The sequence below is a fragment of the Haliotis rubra genome, unplaced genomic scaffold (assembly GCF_003918875.1).
Source record: "Haliotis rubra isolate DU_JTF1 unplaced genomic scaffold, ASM391887v1 Scf440, whole genome shotgun sequence".
NCBI classification, from domain to species: Eukaryota; Metazoa; Mollusca; class Gastropoda; order Lepetellida; family Haliotidae; genus Haliotis; species Haliotis rubra.
The window spans coordinates 141,406-163,134 of NW_025767125.1; the positions used below are offsets into that span (position 1 = coordinate 141,406).

General features: G+C 39.4%; 1 protein-coding gene across 1 annotated transcript in view; it reads right to left on the reverse strand.

The window, feature by feature from the left end:
- Positions 1 to 21,729, reverse strand: part of LOC124289414 (U1 small nuclear ribonucleoprotein 70 kDa-like) — a 124,402-nt gene that overhangs the window by 26,611 nt on the left and 76,062 nt on the right. The window contains exon 5 of the mRNA XM_046726035.1: positions 17,891 to 17,953. Coding sequence (XP_046581991.1) covers positions 17,891 to 17,953 — 63 coding nt within the window. The remainder of the gene's footprint in view (positions 1 to 17,890; positions 17,954 to 21,729) is intronic.

Here is a 21,729-nt window from a genome sequence, read left to right on the forward strand (position 1 = left end):
AAAACCCAAGTCTCAATGCTTGGTTGAATAATACTGGCAATATTACGTTCTGGTTTGGCACTTAAATTGCAACTTTGTGTTAATAACGTTAGTATTGAAATATATCAGAGTTTTGTATTGATTAAACTGTATTTACAGTGACTGACAGAATCTAGTCCAGCTCCTAGCTGTGGGGAGTGTGTTGTTAGCTACAAAGGGTTCTGTTTAAGTAGCAGGCAGCAGTCTTTAATCATCGTTGCAGAGACAAACACTATGGCTGTACGTGCAATTTCCATCAGTAGATAGTAGTGTCTATATTACATCGGAGACATGGGAATATACAGCTGGGCATCCATGGAAAGTTCAGAAACGCAACCTGCTTATTAATCAGGCTTGATCATGTGCAGCCATTCATTTGCTTGGGATCATTGTCGGTAAAAAGACACTCCTTTTGACTTAAGATACTCCGCTGTGAAAAGTCAATCATTATTTTTTTAAGGATGCATTTGCTGTAACATTAGGCAGGGAATGTCTCCGTACTCTGGAAGACTGGTAATTCACACCTCAGGTCCCAACCTACAGTGCCAGATCATGTCTGACGTACATTCTGACAGAATCCAATCGCAGACTGGAGAAAACTGAACCACATCTGCACCTGAAATCTCATCCACGTTTGAACCACATCCCTCATTTATAACAGAATCCGATCATTTGAAAAACTCCAGCAAACACAGAATCGCATCTGAAATTAATCTCATCTTTAATTGTACACCATCACTCATCGAAACACCATCCAAGTCCTATCCCACATCCATATTCAATACTTTATCCAGTTCCTCATTCTCATCAATTCAAAGAATAAAAAACATAGACCACACCTCATAAAAAAAATACAACACAAAATTGGACGACATTCCTCAAATTCAATCCTGAAGTGAATCCCACCCAGCACTGAATCCCATCCCTGAGAATCCAACACCATCCCAGAATTCCCAGCACCTATTCCCCGTGCCTGCCAACAACCCAAGGTGCAGTCACATGCAGTATCTGGGCTAAATATCTTCAAAAAATACCCCAGGTTCAGCCAGGAGACAAATCTTTCAACAACAACCAAGAATAATGACTTACACATACGATATGCATCTTCACAAAATTCCATGAAAGTTACACCTGAATGATTACATCAGTGCCATCTCTAGAGAAACAGGGCAACTTTCCTGTAAAAGCCAGAAGAATTCCCCTATAAATGTATGAGCAAGGGCAGCATGTCTGAGGGGTCAGTGCGTGTGTATTATCGCAATTATTTGTTTGGCAGAGATTGAGTTACTGTTTGTGTTATGTGTTTACTGCAGAAGCAATGCATGTTTCCAAGCTGCCTATCCCATCTGGGTTTCATTGCTATCACTTCTGTTTACAGAACAAATACCTGTCTGATTGATACATTTCTTACACCAGTCCCAAATCACCTACATTCCCTTTAAATGAGCAAAAATAATGTGAGTTGTGAGAACAAATGCTTGCTCACAGCTAGTAACATTCATTCATGCTCAATGCTGCAACTAGGTGAAATAATCAGGGCTTTACCATTCCTGCGACACTCACAGAAAACAGGGATGATTTTACAGAATGCAGTGAAAATTGTCATGTAATGGTTCTGGACTGACCAAAATTGGTACTTTTCAGCAAAAATACATTGTGCCATTTTGGGATAAAAAGGGTGAAAGGCTTTCTCCGTGCATTACCAAGTTATTTGATAAATGCATTACAAAAAACGAAAAAAAATACCACAAAAATCCCATTCAAGGTTAAATCCACAAATGAAGATGCACAAAACCAGATGATCTATCAAGCCCTGAATATGTCACAGAAAAAAGCAACAATAAAAATGTCTGAAGACAATCAAAGCCCTTCCCTCCTGATAAAGCTGAATGTGTAGTTGAAGAATAAGTACAGCAAACGGGCCTCAATTCGGGAAATCAAATCCAGGCCCAAAAAACAAACACTTACCCATTGCACTACCTCACTGTCCACACAAGTTAAAAGTTTAAATGTCTTTAGTAATAAAACATGGGACAGTAATCATCGTGTCTGGTATGGACAGGAAGACTGATTGTGTTAGCAACAAGTCACTGCAATTCACAATGGCTATATGCTGCTGACCTCTCTCAACAACTAACCCTGAAGTCTATTATCAGGAAAATAGGCTAAAAAAAGTTAACTTAATGACCGCAATAATATATCATCTGAATGTGGAATATGCAATTTCCATGTCATTGACAAAAGATTATTAACAATGTCGGCAAATTAACACATACCATTGTAATTTGAAAAGTTTTTCATTGACAAAAGTTCATCTGTATTGATTCCAAAGGTTTCATGCCCACATTAATTGACCGCAGTTTGCAATACGAGTCTCACCTGTTAATAAAACCTTGACGGTTATCGGAAAGTGTAAATTATAACTATAAAAGCTGTGTCACAGCTTTGGGTGTACACATGCTGCAGACATGGTCTTAATACAGTGATCATGTCTCCCCATCAATGGCATTTGTTACAGTCAGGAACCTTCCCATCCTTTGTCCACTCACTGACGTTCTCATCTTCATCTAGTGTTGTCTTGGACTAGAACTAACGAGTTAGATTCCCGAGCCCTAATGGACAAAGCATTTTCCCAATCAAGAAGTGTTTAGTTTGAGCCTCGGATGGGGAATAATTGGTGAAAGGCAGAGCATGAAACAGGTACATTGATCACGTGTAACAGATGTAGGTATGTAGGACTGCGAGAAGGAGCACGATATTCAATTCAAGGCATACTTCTGAGCTTACAATCGAGTACCTTGGGCAAAACTGTGGATAGCTCTGCAAACACTGGATACATATGTGCAAATGTGTTGGACTTGTGTTACTGTTGACGGAGGATATTTCATGTGACATTTTTTGCAAGGAACGGAATCTGAATGTGTGCCAAAAGATTTTGACCAGGTCAAAAGGAATATACGTGCAAGAAGTGCAGTAGAACTCCACAGTGCAGTTGATGCTACAAGAACAAACAGGATCTGGTGACCACATGTAGCTGTCAGAATCCATGCCAGGAATTCAGTTATCTTCTCGCAGCGTTGCACCAGAGTAATTCATGATGGTGGACCAATGACTGCATGTCCTTCCATGAATGTCTATGTTACTGTCTCACTAGAGACCAAGCAAAGCACTTCAGTGGGCAGGCCAATTGTTCTTCCTCAGATATTGGCAGGAGCAATGTCTAGACTAGGGTGACTGGTGAAAAAATTTAAACATTAATGCAACCCCATTTGCATTTTCCCCCAATTTGTCAATTCCGCGAGGGTCAACTTAACCTCACCTTCAACTTCTGATTACAGCAAGGAGTGACTTCAAAGACTCAGTTTATCAACCGCTGGCTGGCTTTTAAATATTTTCAAATTTGCTTAATTCTGTGAAAATGAACGCTTACATTCTGAAAGCTTACCACTGGATTTATTTATCTTTTTAAAGTTTTTATTTGGTAAAGATAGAATCTACATAATGAAATATGCAGCGAGTGTAATTTCCAGATCATGATCTAACTTATGAGAAGTACTAAATCAAACATGTAACAATAGAGGCCAGTTATGGAGCATCTGAGTATGAAAATCAATCATGTATTGAGCAGGTAAACTACTTTATTCAATGTGTGTTGACAACTGCTGGTTCAATATTTCAAAGTCTCCCAGATACCTTATTGACATCAGTATTGTGTTCTGCTCGACGTTCAGACTGTATTACCATTCAATGGATAATGTTGATCCAACTAGGTCAGGTTGTTTTCGTCTTATAAAAGTGGTAAAGTTTCTGAGTTTGTGAGGCTGATAATTGTGCATTTCATGAATCGATTTTTTAATTTTTAAACTCTGAAACAATTTCATCCCTTGTGGAAGACATGATCATGGGCACAATGTGTTGATAATTCAGCTTTCGCAGAAGTGGATTTTGGGAACCTAAACAAGAAATATCAAATTCAATCAATCCGATTTGGGGTAATTCCTGACAATAAATCAGATACCTGGTATAAAGTAATTGGTGTTGGAGACGAACACCTGATATTACAATATTTGTAGATGTGGACATTTCCTGTGAACTTTTAGAACTGGTTTGTCAATAGCTCCCCTCTGTCCCACAACTGGATACCAGGTGACGCTGACAATGTCCTCAAGCATATTAATGGGTGGGGAAAGATTTGTTTGACGCTGTGTCCAAATTAGAAAATGAAACAAAGCACCTTGCTACAATTGCATGGACAATCCCAAGTTGTGGAAACAGCCTTTGATCTGTGATTGCGTGACAGATCTCAGGTGTGATCTCGGTGGTGAATATCGCCTTGTGAAGGTTGGTTGAGGGAGGAGTACGAGTTGTGACCGTGAGAAGGTGATATCCACCCACTGTAGGGCTGCAGCACATGTAGTGTGTTAGTCAGCTAGAGTTGTAGACAGGCCCTACTTTACATTTACCACATCTGTCAGCACACCAAGCTATGTAGAACAAGCTGTTGTGAGTAAACATTGTGGCATCTTCGTCAGGGATTCACCAGAAACAAACTATACTTCAAACCAGAATCATCGCCAAAACTTGACGACCTTTCTCGATGAACCATTAAGACCTGCTGTGCATCGCCTACCTGCAGCAGTCGGGAGTAGAAAGCCACGGAGTAGAAAAGCCACGGTGTAGTAGTTACTATGAGCAGTCCCCATCAGGACCATGGGGGATGCCAAGAGAGAGAAGGGGATTGTACCAGGGTACTAATGAACACGGATACTATTATGTGATCATAGCTGGGACAGGGATGTACGCAACAGAATGGACCTGGAGTAGTGATGCACACGAACCGGGCGCTGTTTGTATGGGGGGATGAGAAGGTAAGACTCAGACAAGTTTTCAAATTTCTAACTAATCGACCCTGACTAAATCACAAGCTCTACCAATAAAAGTTAAGTGCGAAGCTGAAATCAAGCCTTTCAGATTTACTCCAAACAGTTGAAAAATCAACAAGATCGTGTTTGGCTATAAAGTGAAAAGATCGCGGAGGAAATGGTACAACATGAATGCAAATAGAACCCGACTACACTTACGACCATCTCTTGGCAAACAAAGACACTGGTTGTAACATAATGGAAACCGCTTCCTTACCGAAATGAATGACACCAAAAAAGCCACCAAGCTAGACTATAAGTATCATGCGGCAACATTTGGAGAGTTCAAAGATAAAAAAGTGTAAAATGTTAACAGCTTTACCATGCAGGGGTAATCTAAGCTGAAACTGCAGCAGCGAGAGCGGCTCGGTTTTGTTCTCCACATATTTTGAGAATCGTAAAGCTACAGAGAAGTCAAGTCAGGAAGCAACTTTATGGAAATAGCTAATGATGCTGAAGGAGTATATCAATCACCTACTACGTCTCATGTTAAACTGTAACTGTTTGCCTATTCACAGATATATTGCCTTATTACCCACCAATAGATACCCCTCATTTTGTATCCAGAAGAACACAACACAAATGTATTTAAATGCCCATAAACAGCCTACAAATGGAACAAATTTGACACTCAGATCAGGACAAGTACATTTACTCATATCAATTCCCTGAATTTCTTATGTAAACCAAAATGAAAATACTTGTGTCAATTTTGTGCACAGATATGGGCTTTACCCTGACCCACTAAACTATGGTTCCATGGGAACCAAAGGTATTTCAAGAATGAGTGAGTGGAAGTCCTGTAAAATAACGAAATGGTGTCGTGTGTTGAAGATTTGATCATTTGTTTCCCCATTAGACCTTTATACTTGTAAAGAACATGTAAACGTTTCTGTGGACTCCCCAAAATGCAACATTTGTTATCTCTGCAACCATTCTATACATTCCAGCATATTGGACCAACATTTTGTTGGCAGTTAAAAACATTACGCCTCATCAAGAGCTGATAACATCATGAAAATGTGTCTTTAAAACATACTATCTATGGTATATAATATGTCGCATAAATTCTTGAAAAAAAACAAACCCAATACAAGTAAATTGGGTCACAATCTATTATCCCGCCAGAGATAATGCACTTATAACACACCTATAACATGAAGACAGTATACTGCCCTCTGAGAAAATATGAAATATGCACATTAATGAGATAACAAGGGTTAAAGACTGCTCTCAGCAGTCACTCAGAGGTCTGGGTTATGGATAGACCTGTAGTGGAAGAGTCGCTGCACCTCCAACGCTCACTGGAACTATCTTTCACCAGATAATGACAGCACAACCTTGTCCCTAATGGCGCCCTAAAATAGCTGCAGGTATAACTTAATTATTTCAACTCTCTCAGCTCTCTCGAGCATCAAACTCAGGTAGTAATGTGCACCAACAGTGAAAAAGAAAAACAAATCCATTATGTCTTAAGTTTGTTAACATTTGGCAAGTGGAACCCCTGACCTGGAATTATATTTGACAAAACTCCGGAAAAGTAAATGCAGGGATGGAGGACTTTACTGAAAATCAATTCCTTCCCTTAGCTTCTCTTTTCACAAGTTAGGAGCCAAACTAGTTCTGGTGTATCTAAATCAAATGTTTGATCATATCAAAGGATTCAATATCTAATAAAAGGTGATTTAAAGTTGCAGACTGTTGCACAATTAGATTGGGCCCTGCTTCAACCACAAGAACCTGACAGGTAGAGGTGTTAGGACAATATATACCATGCTACACACGAGATGATATTTCTCTGTATCTTAGGTCAATTCCAGAGCAAAGTGCTCCAAACTGAGCTCTAAACTCATTTCAAATCTCCATGTACTGTTCATCACAAAAAAATTTATATCCAAGCTCAGCTCAAGACCTTTCATTAACACAAAACATTTCACACGACCACGACACTGAATCCAGCCTGGCAATTGCATACCTTGATAGAAGTGTTGGGAATTGGTTGAAATCTCACAATTGATGATTGGTTCATTACCAACGAGCAATAATCAGGAAAAATTCGGTTGGCCCCATTTTTCAGATTTTCCTGTTCAGGTTGTTATTGCAGATAAGTATATAGAAAAACACGTTGTTTTATGATTTATTTAGAAACTGCACAAATTGCATTTGCATATTTCACATCCCATGTAAAGTGATGCAGCTTGCTACTTTAAAGTGATGACTAACATATCATCAACATAAACTTTCCAGATTCTTCAATAAAACTTCAGTCATGACTTGTCAGTAAGGAATTGAGGTTTCTAAGAATTAAACACGTTTTCAGGCCCTGACAACTCCTAAGATGTGTTCCTTCGTCAAGTGAGAAAATGTGAGTCGATTGCTTGGTCGTTTGGTCACTCTGACCAATCTTCGATTATTATAATCAATCAGTACACCACTACTTGAAACCCGTGAAGATCAGTGTTAGAATGAGCCTTCAGTAACCCATGCTTGTCATAAGAGGTGACTAACGGGATCAGGTGGTTAGGCTTGCTGGCTTGGTTGACAAGTCATTGTTACCAATTGCGTAGATCGATGCTCATGCTGTTGATCACTGGATTGTCTGGCCCAGACTCTATTATTTACAGAATACCGCCATATAGCTGGAATGTTTCTGAGTGCGGCATAAAACTAAACTGACTCACTCACCCCAGTACCTGATAGTATAACCAAGTCATTCCAGCACATGTCTACAGCTCCCAAACATTGACATGACAAATGCTGTACTATATGCACATTAAAACACATTAGAAGACAATGTATTGCCCAGCAGAACCCCAGTGATCAAACAGTGTTCCTGACATTCTGCCAATCTTCTTCTGCAACTGTATAAACACACAGGTAAAATTATTTCTCACTGCAGATATTTATATTCTTTAAGCAAACAGTGATAATGTGTAAACCTTGACGCCCCCACCTTCTGCAACCCCCAGCTCTGGCAGCCTACGTTACATCCCCCCTCCATATACGATGCTGCACGCCTGTGGCAGCCTACCTGTACGTCCATCACAGACGATGTTGCATGCGAAGCTGCAATTACACTCACAAGACACTTCTTGCACCTTTTAGAACAGAAGGTAAACGAAACAGTTGAAATACATCTGCTTATTTTTGTAGTATTAGAGTCTGACTTAACAAAGCGGCAGCTGATTGATCGTGTATTCCATACTCCTGTGGGCTGAAGTCCATATTAACACAGTAATTGATGTGTGAGGGTAATTATCAACTTCTGTCGACAAATCAATTGGACAAAAAAAAATGAAGCAATCAACCAATTTGTATTTTTCACAAGATATTAATACAAATAAGATATAATAAGCCAGTTATTTCAGCAGTTACCAAACTAATACTAGTTTTACTTTTGAAAACCTAATGTCTGCTTAAGTGGCTTAACATATCCCAGTTGCTAACACACAAGACTTAAGACGATTAAATCTGGTAAACATATTTGCCCTGATTAATCAGTTTGCTCTCAGGATGGTATCTATAACTGATCAGAAACTTGATATCTTAACAGTGATTTTTTTTAAATTGCCTCTCCATGGCCTTGAGATGAATACCAGCTGTACAAGCTTGAGGGGAATGTGCTCCCATGTGGTATGCTGTCTATTATCACAATGTACTCACACTGGCTATGGCTTAACTGGAAACATATCTTCAGCATGTGCCTACAGTTGACAACAACCAACACTTCCCCTGAACCTACTGGTCTTAGGTTTAAACTGACTGACTGAGGTGAGGTGAAATTGGGTTTAACGTCGTGCTTGAAAATATTTCGCTCATATGACTACGTGCATGCGTGTGTATGTGTATGTGCGGCTGCTTGTACTAGCCCAGACTTAAGCTGGTTTTATAGTGCTAGCTCACTGAGATACCATGCCGCAGTGAAGCATGAATACCCCACTCAGACACATTATACTGACTCCGAGCCGACCAGTCCTTGTTGTACCCATTAATGCCGAGCACCAGGCAGGGACCAACAAGTAACATATTTTAACGTCTTTTGGTATGACGCGGTCGGGGCTCGAACCCGTGACCTTCCGCTCTCCGGGCAGACGTTCTAACCACTACACCACAGAGGCGGTCCTGACTGACTGAGTATGGTTTTAAGCCGTGTTAGCAATATTCCAGCAACATCACGGCAGGGGACACTAGAAATGGGCTTCACAAATTGTACCCATGTGGGGAATCGAACCCGGGCCTTCGGCGTGACAAGCCAATGCTTTAACCACTAGGCTACCCCACCGCCCCCTCAGGTTTAAACAGGTTCAGTGAATACAGGTTAGTCATCCTTGTCCTGCTCAGGTTCACTGCATGTGTGGAGTGAGTGAGTGAGTATGTTTTCATGCCCCTTTTAGCAATATTCCAGAAATATCACGGCAGGGACACCAGTGCTGGAGTGACCTGTGACAGTACTCTGTACATTTACCTTAAAGGTGATGCCCACAACAGCTATCACTGTCTAGATTTGATTATATGGATACCACTTTGATACAGCAGGAATGCTGGTGACTTGGGCATAAAACAAATTCCTGTATTTAATTCCAGTTTCAAACAGCAGCTGAACTTCTGCTCATAAATCACTCCCTTCAATTTTGTCATTTTTTTCGGATCTCAATAATTTACAGCTATTCATGAGTGAGTGAGTTGGGTTTTACGCCGCTTTTAGCAATGTTCCAGCAATATCATGTCGGAGGACACCAGTAATGCTGCCATTAATGACTATGACAGTGTTAAAATTTCTTCTGATTTTCTGTATGTATTCTGTGAACCCACAGGAATAAGGCTACCATAATCCAGAGGGAATGTTTACGTTATAATTGCTGCCATTAATGAAACATATTTAAAAATATACATAATAATGGCATACAACTTAATATAATATAATTATAATTCAGACCTGGCTTGTTGCTCTGCTTGTGTTTGATCTGGAGATCAACTCAATCACTAGACTAAACAGAATCAGGATTAACAACCACAAAGACCCCCCAAGCTTTGATCCTTAATTTCCAAACACTTCTGTCCAAGTAAAATATCTAGCGTTTTAGAACAGGCTAACACTTCTGTCTACAGCATCAATCCCTCATTAATGAGGGTCCATCTCCAGCTCAGAAAAGGTCAGTGTCAGTGGAGACATTGACTAGTATTCCCTTGATAGTTGCAGGTATTTTCAACACGAAGGAGGATTACATAGCATAGGTGTAGCTATTTCTGAGGGGCTGTCGATCTGAAGCGGATTAACTGGCAAGAATTCAGCGTGGATGTTGAGCCAGTTTAAGATATATGTACCTTGACTTCTCTGACAAGACTGCCAGATATTTTATGTTCCGTCATTTAGCGGTGTATCCTAGCGGATCTGCAGCCCCACGATTAGGTGCAGTGGAGGTTAACTCGTGTAATAAGTTCCCCAACACAAACCGAGTAAACGACTTCACAGGTGGTACAACATACACCCTCGCAAACAGACCCAATGTAGCCAGATTAAGATGTTATCAGATGTTACCACAGAAACTTATCTCTGTATGTTTCCAATCAAACTGTTTGGGCTCATGGTTCCAAATATGTCTGTTTGTTGTTGATCATTAATGCCACACTCAGCAATATTGCAGCCATATGGCAGCAGTCTGTAAATAATCGAGTCTGGACCAGATAATCCCATGATCAACAGCAAGATCATCGATATATGCATTTGGGAGGTTCCAAATATACACCGATATAAAACTAGCATCAAAACCATTTTAGTAGAATTCAAACTTCAAAAGAAGGAGTAAAAACCCTTATCGTTATAGGTCTTGGTTTAAAAGATTAATGTCATGAATAAACAAAACAGAAAATTACAAGAAGTAAATATTGATAACCAAACAAGATACATCATCCCCGTAAAGATGTAAACAGGCCAGTGCAGATTCTGCCTCACCTTGGCGGAATGTGCTATCAAGGAGTGTTATAAAAATACTAATATCTTCAGAGTACTTTATAGGTCAGTAACATAATAGTGAAGAAATTGCACACGTTACCCACATAGGAACATGCTATATATACAAATAATATATACAAGTGAATTGCAATAACAAACAGGATGGGCATTGCTCACATCACTTAGCCAGTGTCATTTTGTACCGTGCTATGTGGGAGTATCTCCATTACCTTATGTGGGAGTGAATGTGTCACATAGCTGAATGGTTAGCGTGGATATTTCATTACTCAACTGTCTGACTGACTGAATGAGTTTGGTTTTACGCCGCTTTTAGCAATATTCCAGCGGCGGGGGACACCAGAAATGGGCTTCACACATTGTACCCATGTGGGTATTTGAACCCGGGTCTTCGGTGTGACAAGCCAACGCTTTGACCACTAGGCTACCCCACCGCCCCCCATTACTCAACTTTGAACAATGAGATATATACATTCCATTCTTACAGCATAATTACAATAATTAACCAAAGTGGGTGAGTCAATATAGACGAGGATATGTTTGCCAGTACTCTACTTTGTAGTATACTGTAATTCCAGTCTCTGCAGGGTAGCCATTAGATTCTTGTCAATGTTAGTTTTCACAACGTGACCCATTGTCCTCAGAGTTTATCTCAAATCTTAAACTATTTATAATCCCTTGCCATTCCATTCTGATTTAACATCCATAAACTTCCTAATGTGACATTTATCTCATAGCATTGCTAGCTGAAATCGACATTCAGCGATGAAAAGACATCAATAACCTGTCTCTCGCTAAAACACTTGTGATACATAACCCCATGGTGAATGTGTTGAAAGAGAAAAGTGACGAGACTTATCAAAAGTCGCATCATAACTACAGATAATGTGAGCAGTGGGACTTAGTGGTGTTAAGAACTAATTCTTTAATAACCAACTGAGGTAGAAAATGATCAAAATGTTTCTGGGAAACCAATAGTTCAAACCATTATCAACAGCCAAGCATATTATTTCTCTGCACTTCAAAGATGCTATAATCCAAGGAGTTAACATCTGGTTCTTTGGCTCGTGACAGGCAAAAATGACAAAGGACAGCTAGAATATAAAGCAAGTCCAAACTGAATTTAGCAATGTGCAAAAATACTTGTCTTGAGTATCTAATTTCTTTAAAACCAAATTTAAAATTTAATGTGCCATTTGCAAAATCGAACAGCATTAATTATATAATAAGTTGGATCAATAAGGTACTTAATTTAGTTTGTATTTTTCACATCCGGACAACCAAGTGTGTTCAGTTATCACTGAAATGTATGTCATCCGCTGTCCATTGCACCATGGTTTTAGGGCTTTCTGGAGAGGCGTCATGCATCTCACAACTGTGGCAGTTCATTGGGAGAACACTATGGAAGATGATTGACAACTTTCACATCTCATGTCCATAAACAATGAGTTTTCTTATTTTCTGTGTTATCAAGACTTGTATTTGCTGCGCTATCACACACTTTATCATCACCTCCATATCCGAAACACATATTGTTTATCTCTTAATTTGATGAGTTACAGACTACTGTGGTATTAATAGATATTCCTGCTGACTTAGCATTCAATCTCCCACTGCATCGTGGGGCACAGCAACATCAGTCCACAACTACTGTTATACAAATAATTCCGGACGGAAATAATTTAACCAGGTACGAAAAGAAATAAACATTTTCTTAATTTAATTCAGTCTTGAGGAAATTGAGTGTTATGAATGCATAATGTTACGGAGCACCATGGTGAGAATGTTAACTCTAGACTTCTAGGATTTGTTCTTATTAGGTCCACGACTGATTTTACCAGCACACCAACCTTCGTTTTCAGGGGTGGAGGATTCGGTAGCTAGAGGTTTGAAGGATGGATGTTTAGTGCCACAAATTTGTGGTCTGGAGGTTTGGGGGCTTCAGGTCTCGGTGCTGGGGTTTTCAGGGCTGGAGGTTTGAGGGGTTTAAGTCTCAGGTTAGAGGTAGCTATGGTCAACTTGTTCTTGGCAATGTTATCCAAGTACAATTTATTTTAATTGAAGTCCTTAAAGGGTATACAATTATTCTGCAGTGGGGAAATTCGAGACAAGATACAAACATTGATTGAGGAACTTTTGGTTACAAGGACCAACAAAGGACCATTTGGGTGGACATAGAATCTCAGTGGTCATGGATGTTCAGATAATGTTCGAAAGTAGGGCGTCAACTTTAATGACCGACCATCTGTGCGTCAAACTTGACAAAAGAATTACTTACGTGTTGCATTACACTTCCAACACACGGGGCGGTGGGGTAGCCTAGTGGTTAAAGCTCATGCCAAGGCCCAGGTTCAATTCCCCACATGGGTACAATGTGTGAAGCCCATTTCTGGTCTCCCCTGCTGTGATATTGCTGGAATATTGCTAAAAGCAGTGTAAAACTAAACTCACTCACTCACTCTAACACGCAGCTAGTGAGTGATCATGTCTGAAAAGGCTCAACAAGTGGGTGATGGAATGAGCACCAATACACATTCAAGAAGAACTCTACCTGAGTGTCTCGATTTGGGCTTGCTTGGCTGACCCGCCCTGATTCCATCTGACCCCCCTGTTATAAATGACAGGTGCCTGAAGACTAAATACAGTAGTTGCCAGAAGAGCCATAAAAGGAAAAGATCAACTTCTTACTTGACATGCTCAAAGTCCATGCTACTGATGAACAATTGTGGACTTAAAACATGGCTTCACTTCAACGGATCTGTAGTCTCCTAAGATCCACACAATGTCAGTTGATCATAATTGAGCAAACCACCATCTATTCATTCCCTCCCGAGGGACCATGTAACTGATCAAGCTCTTCATGCCTCAGTTCAACACTTCCTGAACACAATTGGAAATCCAGAACAATCACTGCCTATCAATACCAAACTGCATTTTAACAATAACGCAATTAGGTCCAAAGGCATCTGAAACTACAAAACCATTCATGCATAAATCATGTTTCCATAGCAACAAGAACATATTTGTATGTAGGCTACAAGCACAGCTGTCTTATGTGACAATCAAAAAGCATTAGTGTCATAGCTAAGGGGATGAGGAAGGCTGGGGCTGAGTGAAACAGCTGGTCTTTCAGCCAGGAGGCAAATAAGTTTGTTAAAGGGCATACTGTTACAAAAGTGAGCTATAGAGTTGTCAGAGCTTCAGAGTGAGTGAGTGAATATGGCTTTATAACCAGTTTGGTTAGCAATATTCCTTTGAGCAATAAATGTACCCGGGGGAGACACCAGAAATGAGCTTAATACAGTAACGATAAGAAAAACAGCAAGTTGCCCATGTGAAATAGAATCAAACTTTATTTTATCTTCAGTAAGATCAAATTGGACGCATCAACCACTCAGGCTACCCTTAACGGAATTGAGTTTTACATAGTTATGCAGCTTATCTGTACCTCTGAGTTGGGCAGATAATCTACACACATACAATGTATCCCAATAACATATAAAATCACTATAGATTCACCAAAATATCTTATTCTTAATTCGGTGCCATTCATTGTTCAGTGAGCATGACGCCATAAGTACAATATACTGAATCAAAATAGAAGTATAAAAAGCACCCTAAAAACTGTGATGACAAACAAAGTCCACTTGAACTGAGAACAGCATTGACAGAAGATATGCCACATTAAACAAGTATTCCAACACAAAACAGTCACAGCAAGCCATATTGTGACATTAGTAGCTGCATTTCCAGAAAGAGTAGTTTCAAGTGAGAATATATTCCAGAATTAAAAGTCAGAATCAAGAACAATAGACACAAAATAACATATCTGAAGAATAAATACATCTACAGAAGAGTTTCTGTCAAAAACACTGGTTACTGTCAAAAATGTCTCATTCAAAAAATATATTATTGTTCAGTATGTATATTCTAAGAAAACAAAGTCATGAATAAATAACATAAAACCAACCACCAACAATATGCTGAATCCTGTACGATCAGATCAGGGTTTTGTCAAGAAGAATGCCCTTAACAATCAGTTGGAAGACACATGGCAACCTTTTCACACAACAACATAATTATAAAGCTTTTAGGTTGACTTAAAACAATAATGACCCTTGGAGAAAAGATGGAAATAATGGACGTACAATTGTGATGGGAATAGAATTGAGATAACAATTTCCAGGAATGCTGACTTTTGTTCTCCATTATTTGCAAATACAAACAGAATTTGCCTCCCACATCTTGATTCTCTGCCAACAAACGAAACAGTGTTGATCGAAATGTAATGAGATCGTTTGTTTTTGTTTTGCACTTTCAAAAAACATGAAAGCCGTGATTTGTAAAGATTATTTCAGAATTAGAACAAAGGTCAGCAGTTTGAAGAAGCTTTGAGGAGATGTGACTGCTTGAAGTCTTCAAGTCCATGTGTTTTTGAAAACCTTGAAGTGTGTTGCATCACTCAGACGCTGCGGAATATTTATATTCAGCATCACCTGTTCTGTATTTGATAACTCAAGCACTCCTGGTTGCTAACGGTTTCAAGATGTTGAGTAATATATTCCGTTTCATGTCGTTTGATAACAATATGAATAGTTGCCAGTATTCCACACATCCTTTTGACGTCAAGTATCAGTGGTCCATTCAGGACTACTTACACTGCTGAAGGCAATTTGTAGCCCCCAAAAAAACCAGGGAAATTTCAAGGGAAGTCTCAAGTCAAAGCATCTTCAAAGTGTATTACATGACTGCCTATATCTGACTTGAAGGGAAATAACTTATGTAAGAAAGAGGTATTTCAAACAGCTGTCAGCTTATCTGGATGTTGATTCTCAACACGACTGACTGAGTTTCAATGCTGTTAAAGAAACAGATAAAAACTCTGATGTATTGTCAGGCTTGGAAACATAAATCCATAGGTAAACGCGAACATTGACATTCATTTTGAAACAAAACTGATCAAATGATATTCAGAGTCTGCCAAACAGAGACAGATCATTCACATTTCAGCTTGTCAGGTAGTTTCTATGGAGCTCTTTGTAGGATTGGTAATCTTCGACATTAGAATTGGACAAAGACTTGGAAAACTAAATTGCTGATGCTATTTTATTGCAATATTAGCCGACAAAGGAAATTTGTAATTCTGAACATTTCGGGTTATTATTTTCCCGAACATACCAACCTATTTATGAGAAAGAATTCAAAGCCTGATCAAGTCATGGTGTCTGCCTCGGCTCTTCCAGGGTCAAAATGGCCATTGTTGCAAAACTTAGAATAAATTGTCGTCTTCAATTAGTGTATACGTTCTAAATGGCATTTCTGACACCAGATTCGGACAGAAACTGGACAATTATAGCAACACAAAATTTGAAGGAGGTCTAATTAGTCTATGCTAAACAGCAGAACAGTCTGGTGTCTTGGACAAATTACAGATGCTACAACAAGTGACCACTGGCTTCTTCATTGCTGACCTGTCACCACTGGACTTGTGCAGCTCTTACATATACTACTCAAAACAAGTTAAGAAAAACTGGAAAATTCATTTTACAATAGTTTTTGCTTGAGATGATTGTAGAAACATGAGTAAGTGGGTGAGTTTAGTTTTACGCTTTTAGCAATATTCCAGCAATATTACGGCGGGGGACACCACAAATGGGCTTCACACATTGTACCCATGTGGGGAATAAAACCTGGGTCTTCTGCGTGACAAGCGAATGCTTCAACCACTAGGCTACCCAACCGCCCCAGTTGGAATATGAAACAGTGGCCCCTTAAGTATTTTGAGTGGTATATGAAATATCTGCCTTTTCTGGTCAGGTTGTAGGCCTTTAGGTGCCTAAGACTGGTTCGCTAGTCAGGTTTCGTGATTTGGTTGATTGACCACTGGCCCCCCCAACAATCACGAGTTTGTCTGGTCAAGGCTTGGTAAATCACAGGCTCCAGTTACACAGCTGGTTGGTGCCTAACTGTGGCCTTAAATTTATTTACGATGGTCATATGCAATGAAGTATTGTGTAGAAGGATCAAGGATATATTAATCAGGTTACAATTTGAAGCATATTCAACTTTAGACGTCACATGAAAAGTATTGATATTTCTGGTGGGAGTGGTGTTCAATTAGTTATGTTCCAATGGTTCCAACTCCAGTCAATTCAGCTGGTGTGCAGACATTCTGCAGCATAGACACAAGGTCAACACATTTCATACTGCAACTGCTACGATATATTTTCCGATATTCCCTACATGTAAGCTATGTGATAACTCATGTGTCCTTCACAGCAGTATTTGTACAGGAGTATTTGTCCACCAGTGTCAGATTACAGTACATATCCTGAACAACAAAAGAAAGGTATCATGAATACTTTAGGAGATATTGTTTCATACTGATGCTATTTCACAAAACTATTTTTGTTCAGTATGTACACTGGAAATATCTCCTGGTTGCCAATTTCTGCATCAGTGAGGTTAGGTGAAAAGGGATTTAACGTCGTACTTAAGAATATTTCGCAAATATGAAGAAGTGCATGAATGTGTATGTGTTGCTGCTTGTACTAGCCCAGATTTAAGCTAGTTTTACAGTGCTAGCTCACTGAGATACCATGCCGCAGTTAAGCATGAATACCCCACTCAGACACATTATACTGACTCTAGGCCGACCAGTCCTTGTTGGACCCATTACTGCCAAGCGCCAGGCAGGGAACAAGTACCATATTTTAACGTCTTTTGGTATCACACGGCCAGGGATCAAACCCGTGGCCTTCCACTCTCTGGGCGGATGCTCTAACCACTACACCACGGAGGCTGTCTCTGCATATGCGTGATACAATGCATAGTGTACATGCTACTCTACTGGTAGACAGACCACCTTCACAAAGGGATCTCAGCATTATAAGCCCATTAATCTTACCCAGACCCAATCCACAACTTTGATTACTTTGTGAAGGTGGTGGTCGATGATATGTTCAAGATTGGAACTTACCCTCTTGACCGGTCCATACACTTCAAACTCTCTCCTCAGTTTCGACTCGCTTGTATCGTAGTTCTGTAAACAAACATGTACTGGTTAGACCAATGCTGCAAACATGAGGGAATAAACAACTGATGACTAAAGAGGGAGTAAGAAGTCAGTTTGGAAGGATCTGAAATCAAGGTTCACCTGAAGATCAGCGCCCCGATCTACAAAGCATTCGTAACGTTAAGACATGTCGTAGTCTTATGAATGTCGTAGCGCTAAGAACGCTTAGTTGAACGGGACCCTGAAGAGTAATTTTTTCCCAATATATCATTCCTCTCCAACAGGAGTAATGGTGATACTTTCTTTGCAGAAACGCGATACAAAAGTGCACAAAATGACAAATATGAATGATTTCAAATGTCCTTCGGGGAAGAAAATATTGAGATTTCAATCAAACTCAAACAATCTGAAAATATTAAACAGAATAATTAGTTTCAGATTTTCCTTTAGCATCATCCAAGGTCAACCTGGTGTGAAGCAGTGACGGCTGCATGACCCTCGAATATGTAGATCGATCACTCCGATCTCAGAACCTGACTCACAGAATCAGCCAATACCTACATCAATCAAAATCAGGGGACTTCAAAATTTAATTGAGAGAAAAGACGCATCACTCCAATGTGATAGTGAACTGCATATTCCTTTCCCAATGAATCACTGTCACATTACTTAACCATGCACAGACCGTACGATCAGTACCAAATACTGATAAATGGCTTGTTGCTCAACCAATTAACTTGACATTCATCCGAAAAGATTCCACGTCACGATTCCATATGCCATCAGTGTGTTTTGGACCCAGATGCTGAATATGAAAGCTGTGTTTATGCACATGCAAAAAGTATACGACGATTTTTGGCATGATTAGTTTTGGGTCATATTTATATCACAAAAGTACTATTTAAAGATCAACTTCAATGAAAAAAGTTCATTTTTATAACTGAAACCCAAAGAAATTTGGAGAATATAAAATGACCAAATAAATCAGGAACACCCCTCAACTCCAACAGGAACCCCCCTCAACTCCAACAAGCCACCAAGGCCAAAGCCACTCTATCTTGATGACCTCATAAACAAAACCAGCCACAGGAGAGTGACCAAACATGGGGAATATATAAAACACATTAGCATTCTTTAGTAGTAATGGATAATATATTCCTCTCATCGATATACACATATGTTACAGGGTTGAACCAAAAAGAAGAACCATAAAACCATTTCTATGCAGGGTTTACTTTTTACGAGGTCTATTTGAGAATAATGACAATTCCAATACCACCTAATGCACTTCTAAGGACAGATTCCCCTAACACCAAAATATTTGTACAATGCTTTTATATACTTTGTCGCCATCAACCATTCCACAATAGAACACAGTTAGTCTACAGAATCAATACCTACAGCCTTCTGAAACACAGTACTCAGGTTGTCTGTTTAACGAATAACCAATTGCAATCAATTATATTACAGTCCAGAGCTAGGTGGATGTACTTAATACAGAGGAGCTGAAGAGGAAAGCTCTCTGAAAGCAAAGACTCTGGGTGTTCTTGCTGACATGCCATCGCAAAAATACCATTCGAGGTTGTTCAACCTTGAAAATACAATAAAAAATATCTAGTTCACCAAAACCCAAAACAATCTGTAAGTGGCACTTTTGAGGTTTATCAATGAAAAGGGTATAAATATGTCCCGAAATGTCAATTCTGCACTGGAAGAATAAGGAAGTTAAAACACGGAAGTTGTCACCATCTTCAACACAAGATTGGTTACTTTCAGACTTAATGCAGAATAATATGTGATAGTTTAGATATGGATTTTTATTAACAGAAAATCCATGCTAATCCTATCAAGAATGTTTGATGGTACAGAAATAAACTGTTATAAGTTCAAGATAAACCAATCTGATTATAGGGGACATTGATGGCAACAAGCGAAGTATTGTGTATATTTACCAGTTGCAACTTCAACATGATAATCTGCTCCCACCAACTCCAGAGATGTGATAAATTACCATAACATCCGATGTAAATGACCATTAAGAATGATTTACACCACCAGAACACAGAACAGAACAGATGCCATTTCAAGATCACCCTCTGCTGGGTCAAGACCAGTGATCTGTTTGTTTTGGGGAGAAACAGATGGTCAAAGGGGTAAAATACAATCGACAAGTTGAGGGATAACAGCTAGTAGTTATTTGCTAACCGTTGCAAGTACACTTGGCCAATTGGGGTGTAATGACTCATTAGGGCCATGATACATTACGTATCACAATACACAGGTTAGGATACGATACATATCACATAACGTTGCAAGTACACTTGGCCAATTGGGGTGAAATGACTCATTAGAGCCATGATACATTACGTATCACAATACACAGTTTAGGATACGATACATATCACATAACGTTGCAAGTACACTTGGTCAATTGGGGTGAAATGACTCATTAGGGCCATGATACATTCATTATCACAACATAACGCTAGTAAGTACACTTGGTCAATTGGGGTGAAATGACTCATTAGGGCCATGATACATTACGTATGACAATACACAGGTTAGGATACGATACATATCACATAACGTTGCAAGTACACTTGGCCAATTTGGGTGAAATGACTCATTAGGGCCATGATACATTACGTATGACAATACACAGGTTAGGATACGATACATATCACATAACGTTGCAAGTACACTTGGCCAATTGGGGTGAAATGACTCATTAGGGCCATGATACATTACGTATCACAATACACAGGTTAGGATACGATACATATCACAATATGCATAATTACGTCAAATTGTGTGGACACTTAAGAGCAGGTTCTAAGGAAACAAGATGCTCAAGAAACATCTTTGCATTTGCTATTTTTGTAATGAACTCAAAATGCTAATCACAACACAATTTTAAAAATTGTGACAAAAACACTGTGGGGGGTCACTGAAATATAAGGAACAAATCAGCAAGTGTATCATCTTGTATCTGTATCAATACAGAAACAAACGTATCCGATATCGTTTCTTCATATTCAATAACCCACGATGCACTGGTGCACCTGTTATGGCAAACATAACTGTAAGGACGATGCACAGATCTATCTGCTCAGTAACGTTCCATCGATGAACTACACACAGCTGGCAGTTGACACCCAAGTCATAATAATGTGGGAATGATTTATGATGTTGCCAAGAAAAGTCGACCCCATTAGGGAAAACTATGTTGAATAATGTTTAACTTAAATATCCATGATACATGGAACTATAAAGCTACATTCCCCTGTGTCCCAGGTTTTAACACCACTGTGTGCGATTCAGCCACTGAGCTCAGTACCATGTGGGTTGGGAGATGAATTCACGCTATAGCTTCATCCTTCAATCTTGACACAAGACTGTTTTTGTTGCCAATGACATGTCCTTGGTTGTTTTACACTGTTCAACATTTGCTAAGGATCACAACTTTGACCAAATGAGGCCATTCTGGTCCTTATCAAACGTTGAACAGCATACATTCATCATGCGACTGCACGTCATGCTGGAGTAAACAGGCAACCTTGGTTTCAAGGTCGTGGTCAAGGGCACCAAGAATAGCAAAACTTCCATAAACTGCTTGCCAACCCCTCCAGACTTTCATTTGAGACTGCTCCAATTATTTCGACAATCTTCAGCCATATACAGCAAGGAACCAGCAAGGTTCCCAGATACATGAAACTAGCTGACCGAAGTTATCAAATTCAGAGGATATTGGCCAATTTCACCACAATCTCTGGCACATTTAATGAAGTCTTTAACAAAAAAAA